The sequence below is a fragment of the Caloenas nicobarica genome, chromosome 3, assembly GCF_036013445.1.
Source record: "Caloenas nicobarica isolate bCalNic1 chromosome 3, bCalNic1.hap1, whole genome shotgun sequence".
NCBI classification, from domain to species: Eukaryota; Metazoa; Chordata; class Aves; order Columbiformes; family Columbidae; genus Caloenas; species Caloenas nicobarica.
This window is the reverse complement of record NC_088247.1, coordinates 70,952,671-70,965,803: the sequence shown is the minus strand read 5'-3', so window position 1 is coordinate 70,965,803 and position 13,133 is coordinate 70,952,671. Positions and strand designations below refer to the sequence as shown.

Genomic DNA, 13,133 nt, shown 5'->3' with positions numbered 1-13,133 from the left:
ATAGAATTTTTAGAAGCATTATTGTTTTAAATTCAAAAACATAAGTAAATTCCACTGTTTGCGTGGACTGTTTGTTCTCTGAATACTAAGGCAGTCTTACAGCAGCATCTGGTTTAAAAGTATTTTCACATCACAGTTCAATGATATTGCTTTACCTTTGTCATTTAAATCTAAAACTTTTGTGTAGCTTATGCTTTTGCAGTTCTGTGCATATGGGAGCTTACATGAAGCATGTTAAAGTCATGTTTTGTGGCTCATTTTTTACATGAGGAAGGAATACATACCTTATCTTCATGAAATGGGCAGATTTGTTTAATAATGAAGATACTGCTGTTTTGTTCTGGCCCCTTTACCTCAGGAACAGGTTGGATATATAAAATATTTAATCCTCTTCATAAAAACCTGAGGACACATGCCTGAAAAGGTGTGATGGACTATTCAGTTCAGTTGCTAAAACTGATTTGATCTGTAAACTGCTGAAGGCCATGATCTTATTGTAGCCACTAATTTTTTTGAACAGTGTTTTGAAGAGATTACTTTTTGGTCTTTTTTTTTTTTTTTTTTTCTTAAATTTCCTACTGGCATTGACTTTACTAATGGCTTGTATCATTACTGTGCTTGCAGAACATAAAAGATATTTTGGACAAACTTGGGGATCAAATTGCAGTCATACATGAGAAGCAGCCTGATGTTATATTAGAAGCATCTGGACCTGAGGCGATACAAATAGGAGATGCACTAACCCAGTTGAATGCAGAATGGGATAGAATTAATAGAATGTACAATGATCGTAAGTGGTAAGTCAAGGATGTTCGATTTCTGTGACCATGCGGTAAACATTTTATGTACTTGAATATAAACATTTTACAAATGTACCCTAATGATGAAGAGTTTGGGAGTAATCAGCTTTAATGTGTTAGTATTAAACAATAATTGCCAGAATTATTGGATGTTGAAACAGTTAACTTGCAAATTGTAGTTTGGGTGCTTTCATGAAGCTGATTGGTTTTACTTTATAAAATAGAATATTTTGTTTATAAAGCAAAATTTTTATTTTGCAAAGGTATCACAAAGCAAAGTTCCAGAAGAAAAATGATGAGTAGGATTTATTTTAACAAATAATTCAAGGCTGCTTTTGAAGGAGGGAGGGAGTTTGAAAGGATAGGGTCTTTAAATACAGCATGTATGATAGTTGCCAATAATCTCTGTTGTTAATAATTATAGATGAGACATGACCGTATTAGAATATTTTGTGGTTAAAACAAGAGAATATTGAAATCAATGCTTACGAAAAAAAGTATTTCCTATTTTCTTTCCAAAAAGATCAAATAGCTGTAATTTCATTTATGCCAAAGAAGCAGGACAAAAAAAGTTAAACCTAAACAGGGATTTCTACTCCCCCCTTACAGAAGATACTCTAAACTGAAAATGCCTTACTGTCTCATACATCTTTAAATGTTTAAAAGCAAACTCAGTACCATTTCGTCAAATTTGGTAAAGTGTGTCAGGCGTTTGAAGTTGAAACTGGTGAAATCATGACAGGGTTATGTTTGTTCAGGAAGCTACTGCTAAGCTGAAGGTACTCAGGCTGCAAACCACAGTAGATGCTGAAATTGCTGCTATGCAAAAAAACCCCTTAATGACTGAAAATGATTTTATGAAACTCGAAATGCAAAAGCTCATACTGTAGTTGATTTGCTTTTTAATGTTGATGTAAGGTAAAGATTAATGCAGAAGTTCTGTAGAGCATAAAGCATTGTCTAGTCATGTTCACCTGCTTTGTAACACCAGAAATCCAATATCAGACACATTTGGTAGTGTAGTTTGAAGAGATATTTTTAAGAAGTGTGTGTTGCAGATGCTGTTTTCAACTCTTTCTTAGAGCACTGGTGTATGTATTGGAATGTAAAAATTGGTCGGTGGTATTGTCGAAGAAGAGACTTCCAGAAATTCTGGGCCACTAGATCACTGGAGTATCAAGATCTCTAATAACTCAGCAGGCAGTGTTGTTCAACTGTTTTTTAGTTTAAAATCAAACAGTGGTGCCAGCTGGGTACCACTTTCTGTGCTCTTGCTGTTTGCCTGTTGTTACCTGCCATATTTGGAGTGAACTGCTCCAGAATCTGGTGCCCATCTATATTTATATGCCTGCAGCTATTTTGTTGTCTTCATGGATATAATAGATATAATGTACACTATGCCTTTCCCCCCCTTGTAACTTAATTGAAAAGCTTTAGTTAATTTTATCCTATTGTAAGTATGAGTACAATTTAATTTACTACTTAAATTTCATTTCATTAAGTAGCCAGGGTTAAGCAGAAACATAGTCTTCCCATCAAAAAAGATAACTGTATCAAAGTGTAAGTTCAATGTTTATGATTAACTGGCAAAATGCAACAGATTACCTCCTCAGTTGGTTCACTGAATACAAATTAATTTTGAAATTCATAAAGTTCATAAAACTCTGCACCTTAAGGAGAGTAATATTGGGCATGATTTTCATACAGAAGGGAGTAATGGTCTAGCAATTTGAGCTAAAATGGTGTGTAGCTTCCTCAGTACATTAAGTGCTACAATTTTATAGAAGGATATGTTTTGATTAATGAAGACAATATTAGTATCAATATTAAAATGCTGTATTTTAGCATTAGTATTTTTATACCTTTTCTGTTACTAAGAAGAATTTTTAACCAAGTTTATTCTTGTTTTTCCCAGTGTTTCCGTAAGTTTAAGCAAGAAGGTTAGAACATTCTATCTCCTTAGTAATCTCTGGAGTGGCTCTGGAGTGGGTGGAGATTTTGACAGAATTAGTAGAAACAGCATCTGAATTTTGTGGCAAAAGATTGATTTAATTTTCAGAGGTAGTAATGATTTTGTGATTGGATGCCAGCTAAGTAGTTAAACCTCTGATAACAGCTCTGACATAGCCAAGCACAAGTTGAATTAAACTGTAGTTAGCAAAGCTTTTAAGTATTCAACTAAATGTGGTTGACTTCAGTTTGACTTGAGCATAGTAAAATAAAATGTATGTGTGTGCCTGTGTATGGGCTTAATGCTTTGGTGGACTGTTTGTAACAACGCCGATTTGCTAATTCTTCTGCTGTGGAGTTTCCACCAGTGCTGAAAGTGCTGGTGACTTGGGAATGAGCTGTGGTTTGGAAGCAAGTGGATTCCTGCAGAGGAGGCAAGGAGTAGCCAAGTCTCTGTGCTGTAGTGACAGGGCTTTGGTACTTTTATTTTTCTGCTGAGACAGTCTGTAGGGAAACAGCATCTGGTGCATCTGGCCCAAAACAGGAGTGAAACTTCATCTTGTGGCTCAAAATATTGATAGAACTGTAGGCTCGCAACAGAAACAGCAGGACTTAAAGCTTTGTATCTCAAAGCATTCTCTTCTAAAGTTCTAAAATTCTGGATTCCTAAAAAGTCATGTGTTCAGAACTCCCATGGAAGCTTTCATTTTGAAGGAAACCACTAAAATAGTCTTCTAAAGCATTTTAAGTGCTTAGAATCTCTTGTCTCATTACACATGGAATGAGACACTATTGTGAGACAATATGTTCAGTGAGACTAAAATGTAAGTGAGAAATAAAAAGAGAATGAGTTTTGGGATCAGTCTAGAGGTTGGTCTAGTGTATTGAAATGACATGTGTACAGGAAACTGAAATGGTAGAACTAGGAGATAGGGTCACAAAAAAATTAAGTAGATATTTTTAAGGCTTTCTCCTTTACTAGAATTGGCCTATGTGAAGAATAATAATAAAAACCAACAAGTCCTGTATGTGCCAAGAAATATGGATGTCTTGATAAAAACGAGATATAGTTTTGATTAAAATAATCTCACTGGGAGCTGTGAGATTGTTGAATTTAATTAGAGAAGAAAATAGATGCAATGGTAGCTCTTTAAAGTTTGGTTTCTAATATCTTTGATGTTATGCTGCTAATAATTTCAAATTATATCTGTATAGAACTGATAACTCTGGAGTCTTTGCTGTTGGAATTGTTTGAGACAAAATGATGGGCTGCAGATGATGACATTAGAGGGTCCTCTGAGCAGGAGACCTGGCCTCCTATGTTTTTAAAGAAAAATATTTTTGTTAGTTTGGCATGGGATACTATCCAGCCTATTGGTGTTGATGTAAATTTCATATTGTTTGGTTCAGGTCCTGTGTCCTTTGAGACATCTGCCCTGTTTGCTTTACAGTCCCAACAAGGAATTACAAATCAACAAACCAAAAGCAAGCTGCTCTCTCTATGCCTATCTGACGTGGTTTCCTCGTTTAGCATTCATGGGTTGTTTTTCTTAGACTGTAGTAGAACTCTCATTTTAGTGAAAAAACAACCTCCTGACTGTAATAATTCGGCCTGTTCCATACTAGAAAATGTTGCCCTTGAAGTTAAGCTACACATTAATTTGCGGCTGTGAAGATGGTAATAATAATGAAATGCCTGGTAAATTATTGTGTGATTAAATTGTGTAAGACCTACTTATGCAGGCCTAGTGGTAATACAATCAGTTCTATATAATCAAAATCACCTTCACTTATTAAATTCCAAACACCAGCACCCCATGGTTTATGAATTAAAAAAATCTGAGCAATTAATCATATTTCATATTCCACACTGTCTGATGTCTGAACTGTTTTATAATAAAGAAAAAAAGGGTTCTGCAGACCAATTTGATGCAGCTAATCAATCTTTATTATTTTAAGTGAAGAAATGCAAGTTTACTTAGGACTACCCTTTTTTTTCCTTTCAGCTGGAAGCTGTTGACAGTCTGCCATTGCCTTTTACCAGCTGCTACTATGTTAGGAAGCCATCAGTACTAGGTCTCTCTTACCCAGGCTATGTGTCAGTCTTGCTGTTGGACAAGGAGAGTTTCTACTCACTGGAGCAGGAATCGTAGCCTTTTCACTGAAATGGTTTGGGTAATTCTTCAATGCTTTGTTTTCATACAGTTGCTTTGATAAAGCGATTGAGGCGTGGAGACAGTTCCACTGTGACCTTAATGACCTCTCGCACTGGATAACGGAAGCTGAAGTGTTATTAGCCGATGCCCATGGTCCAGATGGCAGCCTGGACCTGCAGACAGCTGGGCTGCATCAGCAGGTATGTAGGATTTGTGCAGAAAATGAACAAGCTGGAAAAAGTCTAGATTTTTTTGTCTAAAATTCTAGTGTTCGATGTAGACGTATAGATTTGAAATGAGGTCGTGCAATTACACTTTAGAAAGTGGTAACTCTTAAAATTTCTTTTTCAATTACAGTTTAAAATGATTCTTGGAGAACATCTCAATTCCTGCTTATTGTGTGAGGTTTTATGATGACTCTTAGTACTGATGGGTTTGAGATAATTTGATAGTTCAAATGTTGGCATAATTTTTTGTTGTTTTATAAGTTTCATTACAGCTTTAAAAATATGTTAATTGGTTAAGAAATCCAGTATATTATTTCACATACTTACTAATCATAATTAAAACAATGAACTTGTAACTTAGAAAATTATTTTTTTAACTAAGATCGTGACTTGCATAACCAATCTAGGAAAAGAGAAGATTCAAATTACAGATGTCTTAGGTTTCATTGTTTCAGACTTCAGCTTTGGAATTTAATTCCCTGGTGTCTTTCTCATCATTATGGAAGAGCAGACTTTTCTGTTTAGCTAAACTACTTTACTTCCTTTTAAATAAGGAGAAGAAAACATAACTTTAAGGATCAGATTTTTTTTTGTTTTCTTTTTGGAATAATGGTTATCCAAGAGGTAGGTATGTGTTGCTAAAGAAATGTATGTTCTACCTGACATACAGTTTGTATTTTATTCTTGTTGGTGCTTGGAGTCTTCTTTTAGGACATTTCCCTTCTTTCTTGAATCATCTTATTCCTGATCTGGCTGGGAATAAATTTTTACTAACAATGGAAGGTTTGATCCTGACATCGTCTGACTTCCTTTTGTTTCATGGACCTTCTGTGATATCTGGGGACCCTGGCAGTGCAGCCACAATTATCCTAGCTAAAATACTGTTAAGTTACAGAAATAGTCAAGGGCATAGGTTATGAAAAGAACAGGTTAAAAAAAAAAAGTCATACCATCTGTTAGCACTACTAGAAAGTGCTGTACGTTAAGAGGAAAGGAATCACATGAGTGTGAATTCTAGCACTGATGGTTTAAATGAATTCTTGTGAGTAGTATTCGGCAGCCTATGCTGTGTCATTATCTTTTTATGACACTCATCAGAAAATTGAACTAGATTCAACAACAGATTCTTAATAACTTAAATCAATAGCATCCAATTCTAAGTAAGATGGGTTTAAGTGCCTGTTTTAGTAAAATAATATGCACCTAGGATTCATCCTGCATATTATGAGCCACAGATCAAAGTCACCTTAGGTCAGTAATAAAATTCTGTGTGGCTTTTATGTTTCTGACAGGAACTTGAAGAGGGAGTCAGCAGCCATCAGACCAGTGTTTCAGCATTGAACAGAACTGGGGAAGGGATCATACAGAAACTGTCTGCTACAGATGGGAGCTTCCTGCAGGAGAAGCTGGCAGGATTGAATAGACGCTGGAAAGCAATCACCGCGGAGGTCATGGATAGACAACAGAGGTAATAAGTTAATCAGAAATTTGGATGTCTGACCAGATGCGATGAGGAGAATCTCATTTAGAAGAGTCTGGGACAGATAGTGTATTCTATTGCACACTGTCATTAATCTGAATTTTCCTGACATTTAGACCTCTGTGTTTTGAACTGTTTTCTAGAACCAATTTCTCATAAATGCACCTGCAATTGACTGCTTAGTGAGTCTGTGTTTAACATAACCCACCAAATGACAACCACAGAACTTAGTTTCTGATGTTTTTCTTTCATTTTGAAAATAATGTCATTGATACGCCAGACTTTTTTAGGAAGGAATAGTCAGCTACTTTCTCTGCATGAAGCCGAACTGCAAGTTCAACTCCTTTAATTTCTATTTTTGCATTGTCAAAGATACACCGATTGAAACACTTGTATTGTTCTTGAATTTCTGTAGTACTATAAAATAAGATCTATAGGTCTGTCTTTGCAGAGTACTAGGTATTTTCTGAACAAAACGAAAATCAATTTTGAAGTAGCCTTAAATTTACTGCAAAAGATCAAAGAGCAAGGTTGTCCAAGATAAATATACAAATTTTCAGCATATCTGGGAATAGAAGGTCCCCCCTGTGTTCTCACTGCTAAAAATGTATAAGGATAAATCCCTGTAATTAATAGTTATTTTTTGAGACTGCTTAGATAATTATACTTTGTAACATCTTCTGATACATTTAGAAATGTAATAAGATTTCTCTTAATTGTTTGGTTTGAGAAGTTCCATTAAAGCTTTGTGTGATTTAGAGCATTTTTGCCTTGGAGAGTTAGGGACATTTCTAATAATTCACGAACAGTTCCATTGTAGTGGCTTACCATGATTAGGCCTGAAGGTGTTGTCATAGTGTCACTTATGTTTAATGTTTTCTGCAGACTTTTAAAAGTCTATTTTGTGAGTTTGAAACTTAATTTTATCTATTTTTAAGGTGGCAGTACTAATTTGCATGTATCTTGCATTTTAATGATCAGGATAGAATCCTTTGAATACTAAAATTAATCCTTTAAAATTCTCCAACCACTGAAAAATATATGTCTATTGCATCAGAAGTAATGTAGGACTGACATGTTGTGTTCACTGCAGAAATACATGTGGGTTTTTTTGTTTTCCTTTTTCAGGCTAAAAGGAGAGAATCAGCAGCTGCTAGAGTACAGAAAGAAGCTTGATGGGCTGCGTTGCTGGTTGGAAAATGTAGAAAATGCTCTGGACACAAGATTCACATTCAATCATGAAGAAAATTTGCGAGAATTACAGGCAAGATTGATTAGTGTGTATATGTGGATCCATATGTATGTCTTGTGCAAAGTATCAGGACACGGCTTTTGGACAGGGGAATTTTCACATTGTAGATAGCGAAAAAAATTATAGTTGTGTGAGACAGTTTTGTGAGATTACTTACATAGGCAACATGAAATTGTATAGGTGCCTTGGCTATTTGCAATTTTGCATGTGGGTGTGTGGGGTTTTTGTTTGGTGTGTTGTTTGTTTGTTTGTTTTCCCCATTAGCAGTAGAGGTTGATATTATAATAGGTGTTTTAATAATGTCCAGATAAAACATAGAAACCAAAATAGAAGGATTTCTGTTATATTTCCAGGGATATTTCAAATATTGGAGTTAAAGGAAAGCTTCTCTCCCCTTTTACTTACACAAGTATGTATTTTGCTTCAGTCTAAGACTCTTCTGTTCCTTTTAGGTCTTAAGTGAAGAGATGGAAGTACAGGGAGACAAACTGCAATGGCTGAACAAAACTGAACCTGAAGTGCTTTTGGATAAAAACGTTGATCTTCAGGAAAAAAACAGACTTTCTGATTGCCTGCAGTCCCTCAATGTGAGGTGGAATAAGGTGTGCATTGATTCAGCGTTGGGTACCTGAAGTTGAAAATATAGTAGTGTACTCAGAATGGTTGTTTCCTATTCCATTTATCTAAGACAGGTACATAAAATGTCTTGCAAGCCATGCATACATGTTAAGGACATGTGCCCCACTACATGTCTATGTGAAAACACTGGTGGACGTTCTTCCATCAGAATGAGTTATTTTAGTCAGCTTAGGTTTTTTGTTGATTTTCTTTCATATTAGCTCTCTTGTGTGGCAGATGCGCTCGACCCCCCACAGCCAAACTCCTTTGCGACACCTTGAAGCAGCTGGATCAAAAATATTTCACTTATTTGAGTCAAACAGTAATGTATTAATTTGAAATTGAGAGAATTGCAATAAATTTTTGCTGTATAGGAAAGCTGGGTGTCGCAACAGTTAAGAGGAAAACAAATGAGGCTGTAGTAAAGCTTAGTGAGCAAATTTTATCAAGAGTGATTGGGACTCTTCTTGAGTGTAACTGCTGTAAATCAGAAACTCTAGTGTTCAATCTCATTGGCAAGTGTATGAGAAGAAAATAATTCCTTGGTTGGAGTAAAACCAGATTTTTTTTCAAGGAAAGCCTGGAGATCCAAGTGGAAAAGGAATAGAATTATTTCTGATAGTATTATGGATCAGGGAGTTAAGAATTTATTGGGGAAAAAGACTTTTGATAGCTCAGGGAAAGAAAAAATATCTGTTTTTACCTACTCAGCCATGAAAATGGGGATTTTTCCCCTCCTGCTTTGTATATTACATTTCCGTCACTGCCTTTCAAAAACTTTGAAAAGCAAAGCATCAAATTTGTTGCCACTGTAATAGAGTTTAGTGGTAATATTTTTTTCTTTTTAAATTAATGTCCTATTTCTCCACTTTCCTATCACTGATTACCACAAATCATGTTTTGTGTCACATTTCCTTCAAAGTGTACTCAAATAATGAGTCATAGCTTTGCTTAGGCAGTAAAAAACATGTAAGCTACCTGTCTATAACAGTTCATTTATTTCTTTCCAAGATTAAGGTAAGACACTGGAAGGTATTGAAACAACACTCTGAGTATCTCTTGGCATTTTTATTGTTTTTAAATGATACCTTGAAAAAATTAATTGAAATATATCTGAGGTATGCCATTGTAGCAAGCGTGTTGTTAGAATATTTTGTCTTCTAATAAGTGATTATTTTTTTGCTATTCATAGAGGTTGTCCTACTGTTTTTATTCCTTTCTGCTGGGCTGCAGGTGTTCAGAGAAGTACCTGACAGAGTGAGAGAACTGGAGGCATTTGTTGGTCAGTCACAGTCTCGTCTTGTTCCACAGACAAAACCTTCTGGTGAGTGATCAGTCCTTCTGTTGTCCTTAATTGAATTGCGTTTAATCCTGTTTGCTGTCAAAAATAATCTAAAAAGGAAAACCTTCCCTATGAATTTAGACAAATGGAAATAAGAAATGTCCATTGCTGTACTGGGGTCTACTTTTGTGTTACTATGGGAGGGAGAGGCAATGTTTGGTTAGGGAAAAAGTCACTCAGCAGTTCAGGATTGGGGGAGTCCTTTGGGGTTCCCGTAAGAGTTTTGAAATAGAGGAATGTTTTACTAAAGCTTAGGCCTCCTCATCAGGAGCCAGCGTATGAGGTACAGAATAAAAACCAAAATAGCTGTTTGTGACAGCTTGGTTTCCTGTGGATTTGTGCCTTGTGGTCATGCCTTTCAGTAATTAAGGTTCACTAGAAGCTTCCCCTACAGCTAATTGTTTGTGAAGTGTCTCCTGCATGCAGATTCTCTGCAGTCCTATAAATAAAGGCCATTCTGCATCTCTCAGCTCAGTAGGGACACAAGTAGGTCTTTCTCATCTGCTAGATACTTGTCTTCCTGAATCTTGTAGAGGAAGCTGTCTAAATATGATACATTCTTGTACCAGACGCTGACGCTGTCTTTTCGAGTTGTTGGAGGCAGATTAGCAGATACAGAGCATAAACAAGGTGCTCAGGCCTAATTTTTAGAAAACTAGGTAAAAAAAAGAGACAGCCTTTGCCTGAAAGAATTTGCAGCTTGAAGTAAATTAACTCTAGGAGGTTTTTTTCTTATTATTCAGTTCAGCAGCAGTACACAAAATTTAAAGGAAGAAACCCAACTTTTTGTTTAAGTGTTTCAAAAACCCTGATTCAGCTTGTTTTCCTTTCACACAGGGTATTTGTTAAATAAAGCTCCCATATTCCATTGCTTGAGGCATGTGTGTAATATTTATGCTCCAACTTGATTCAGCTTAGTGTTTTCTTGGAAGTAGAACACAACCAAACACAGCTTCTAGATTGAATATTGCTGTTCTGCTCGTTCCTCATTTCTTTGCAGTGTTGGTTTAAAAAGACAGAAAGGGTGCAGCTGAACTAGTGGGTGTCTGTCCCTTCTTAGGACAGGTGTCTATTGCTAAGTCCAAGAAGCATCTATTGGATTAACTCAACTTACTTGTGCTTAAGTGAATTCTTAGCCAGAAGAGGGGAAAGCCTTTCTGCCACATAATACAAAAGTGAGGAAGACAATTTTAGACATTTATCTTAAAAGGATTGATTTTTATGTCAATTTTTATGTCAATTCACTTTTGTATCAGTCTTTTGCTTCAGTCCATTAGATTTAATGTCATTTTGCCTTTGCAAATCTTCTACCAGTTTGTTTGTATTTAGGCTGAATCATTTGAGCCAAGTCTTTAGCATGCAACTAAATAATTAATAGCCTTAAAAAAAAAAAAAAAAAGAAAAAAAAAGAAAAAAAGAATTTCTGATTACTTAGTTTCTGGTGGTTAAAATGCCTCAAATACAAATTTTGCTGTGCTTTCTCTGTAGATGCTCTTGCGTATTTATAGGAATTACAAAAAAGTCCTTAATTCCCACAATTGCATATGTGACCATGACTTTTTTTTAACAAAAACCCCAAACTCTGTTTCAGATGTCCAAAAGGTGGTGCTAGTATCTTCTTCATTGGAAATCCCTGTTCAGACTCCGCAGGCTTTGGAACTTTCTGCACCTGCTGATCTGGATAAAACTACAACTGAGCTGGCTGACTGGTTGGTATTGATTGACCAGATGCTCAAGTCAAACATAGTCACCGTGGGAAATACTGAAGAGATCAATCGGACTATTGCACGAATGAAAGTATGTGTTTCTGTGAAGGCTAGTGGCTTGGAAAATTGTCTCACACTTTAATAGCTTGTACATTCAGTAATGAAATTACACGTTTTTAAAAAAAAAAGACAGCAGTAAATGCATAACTTGAAATTTACACTGTAAATGCTGTTGTTACCATGTTCCTCTCTCCTCTACTATTTCCTGTTAATACCTGTGTCCCTATGTGAGCTAGGCACTGCTATTTTTTTTTGTTGTTGTTTTAAACAAAGCGTATAGAGAATACCTCCTGAAAATGATACCTTTTGAGGACTGTGTAGATGCCTTATGCTGAAGACTTCAGAGCAGCTTCATATTTGCTTGAAGAGTGACCTTTATGATCTACTTTTTAGTGTTTCTTAATGAGTTTTGTTGTGTTGTAGTTAGACTAAACTGATTTCCAGAAATGTGCCAAAATTACTAAAAGTTGTGACATAAATGCTTATGATGCAAATGTTTTTTCTCTGTTGGTAGCTCATGCCATGCTCAGCCATGACTAGGGGCAGTATTTGTGAGATATATGCTACCATTAAGGTTTTATTTGACTTGATATCAATTAACATGAGTAACTGTAGAGTAAAAGCTGCAGGCTAAACAAATACTAAACTGTTTGTGTGAGTGTCTAACATAATCTGGAATTAGAAAGAATAATGTGATGTACATTAACTTTGGTAACACTTCATTTTTACTGTATAATAGTTGTAATATGAGCTTCTGGTACATTGCATAGTGAAATAACTATGTTTATTATACAACTTATCGTCTGATTGTTCCTCCTTGTTCTTTTCCTTCTATATCTCTTTGCTTCCTCACTCCTTTTCCCCCTCCCCCAAATGATCAGAGCTTGGTAAGAGGAAAATAAGTTACAGAAGAGTGAAAAATAGATATTGGAAAATATCATACAACAACTGTGGTAACTGTGTAGTTTGTAGAGGTTAACCTTTACCTCTAAATTTTCTGTAACCGTAATTCAGAATATTTTGTTTTAAAAGCAGTGCTATAACACTGTGACAATTCAAGGGTTTCCATAATGACGAGAACAGCCATCTACATGTGGTGACACATACATGTTTTGTTTTACCTACAAATAATACAGATGATGTTAACTAAATTCTGCTTTTTGAACTTAAAAATCATGTCCTAATTCTCAACAGATAACAAAGGCAGATTTGGACCAGCGGCACCCTCAGCTTGATTCTGTTTTTACCTTGGCTCAGAATTTGAAAAATAAAACTTCCAGTTCAGACATTAGGACAGTGATCACAGAAAAATGTAAGTTTTTCTATTCTGTGTTTAAAATACAGTGTTTCCATGCCAGTAAAAAAAAAAAAAATCTTCACATCTTTCTCTTAAACTCTTGATTTTGAGCCTAGCTGAAGTTGCCTTCTTTGAATGAACAAGTACTAAGGTAAATATTTTTGTTGGGATTTCAAAGTATCTCATGAAGAATTTGAGCTGCTTGACAGCCACAGACACAAGGATGAGGATTTTTTTAGTTATCG

General features: G+C 35.6%; 1 protein-coding gene across 5 annotated transcripts in view; it reads left to right on the top strand.

Annotated features, from left to right (window-relative positions):
- The window catches only part of UTRN (utrophin), a 378,237-nt gene that overhangs the window by 141,999 nt on the left and 223,105 nt on the right, over positions 1–13,133 (top strand). For all 5 annotated transcript variants that reach the window (XM_065631423.1, XM_065631424.1, XM_065631422.1 and 2 more), the window contains 8 exons: positions 625–797; positions 4,956–5,106; positions 6,426–6,601; positions 7,742–7,877; positions 8,318–8,467; positions 9,717–9,807; positions 11,417–11,622; positions 12,786–12,903. In XM_065631423.1, the coding sequence (XP_065487495.1) occupies positions 625–797; positions 4,956–5,106; positions 6,426–6,601; positions 7,742–7,877; positions 8,318–8,467; positions 9,717–9,807; positions 11,417–11,622; positions 12,786–12,903 (1,201 nt within the window). The remainder of the gene's footprint in view (positions 1–624; positions 798–4,955; positions 5,107–6,425; positions 6,602–7,741; positions 7,878–8,317; positions 8,468–9,716; positions 9,808–11,416; positions 11,623–12,785; positions 12,904–13,133) is intronic.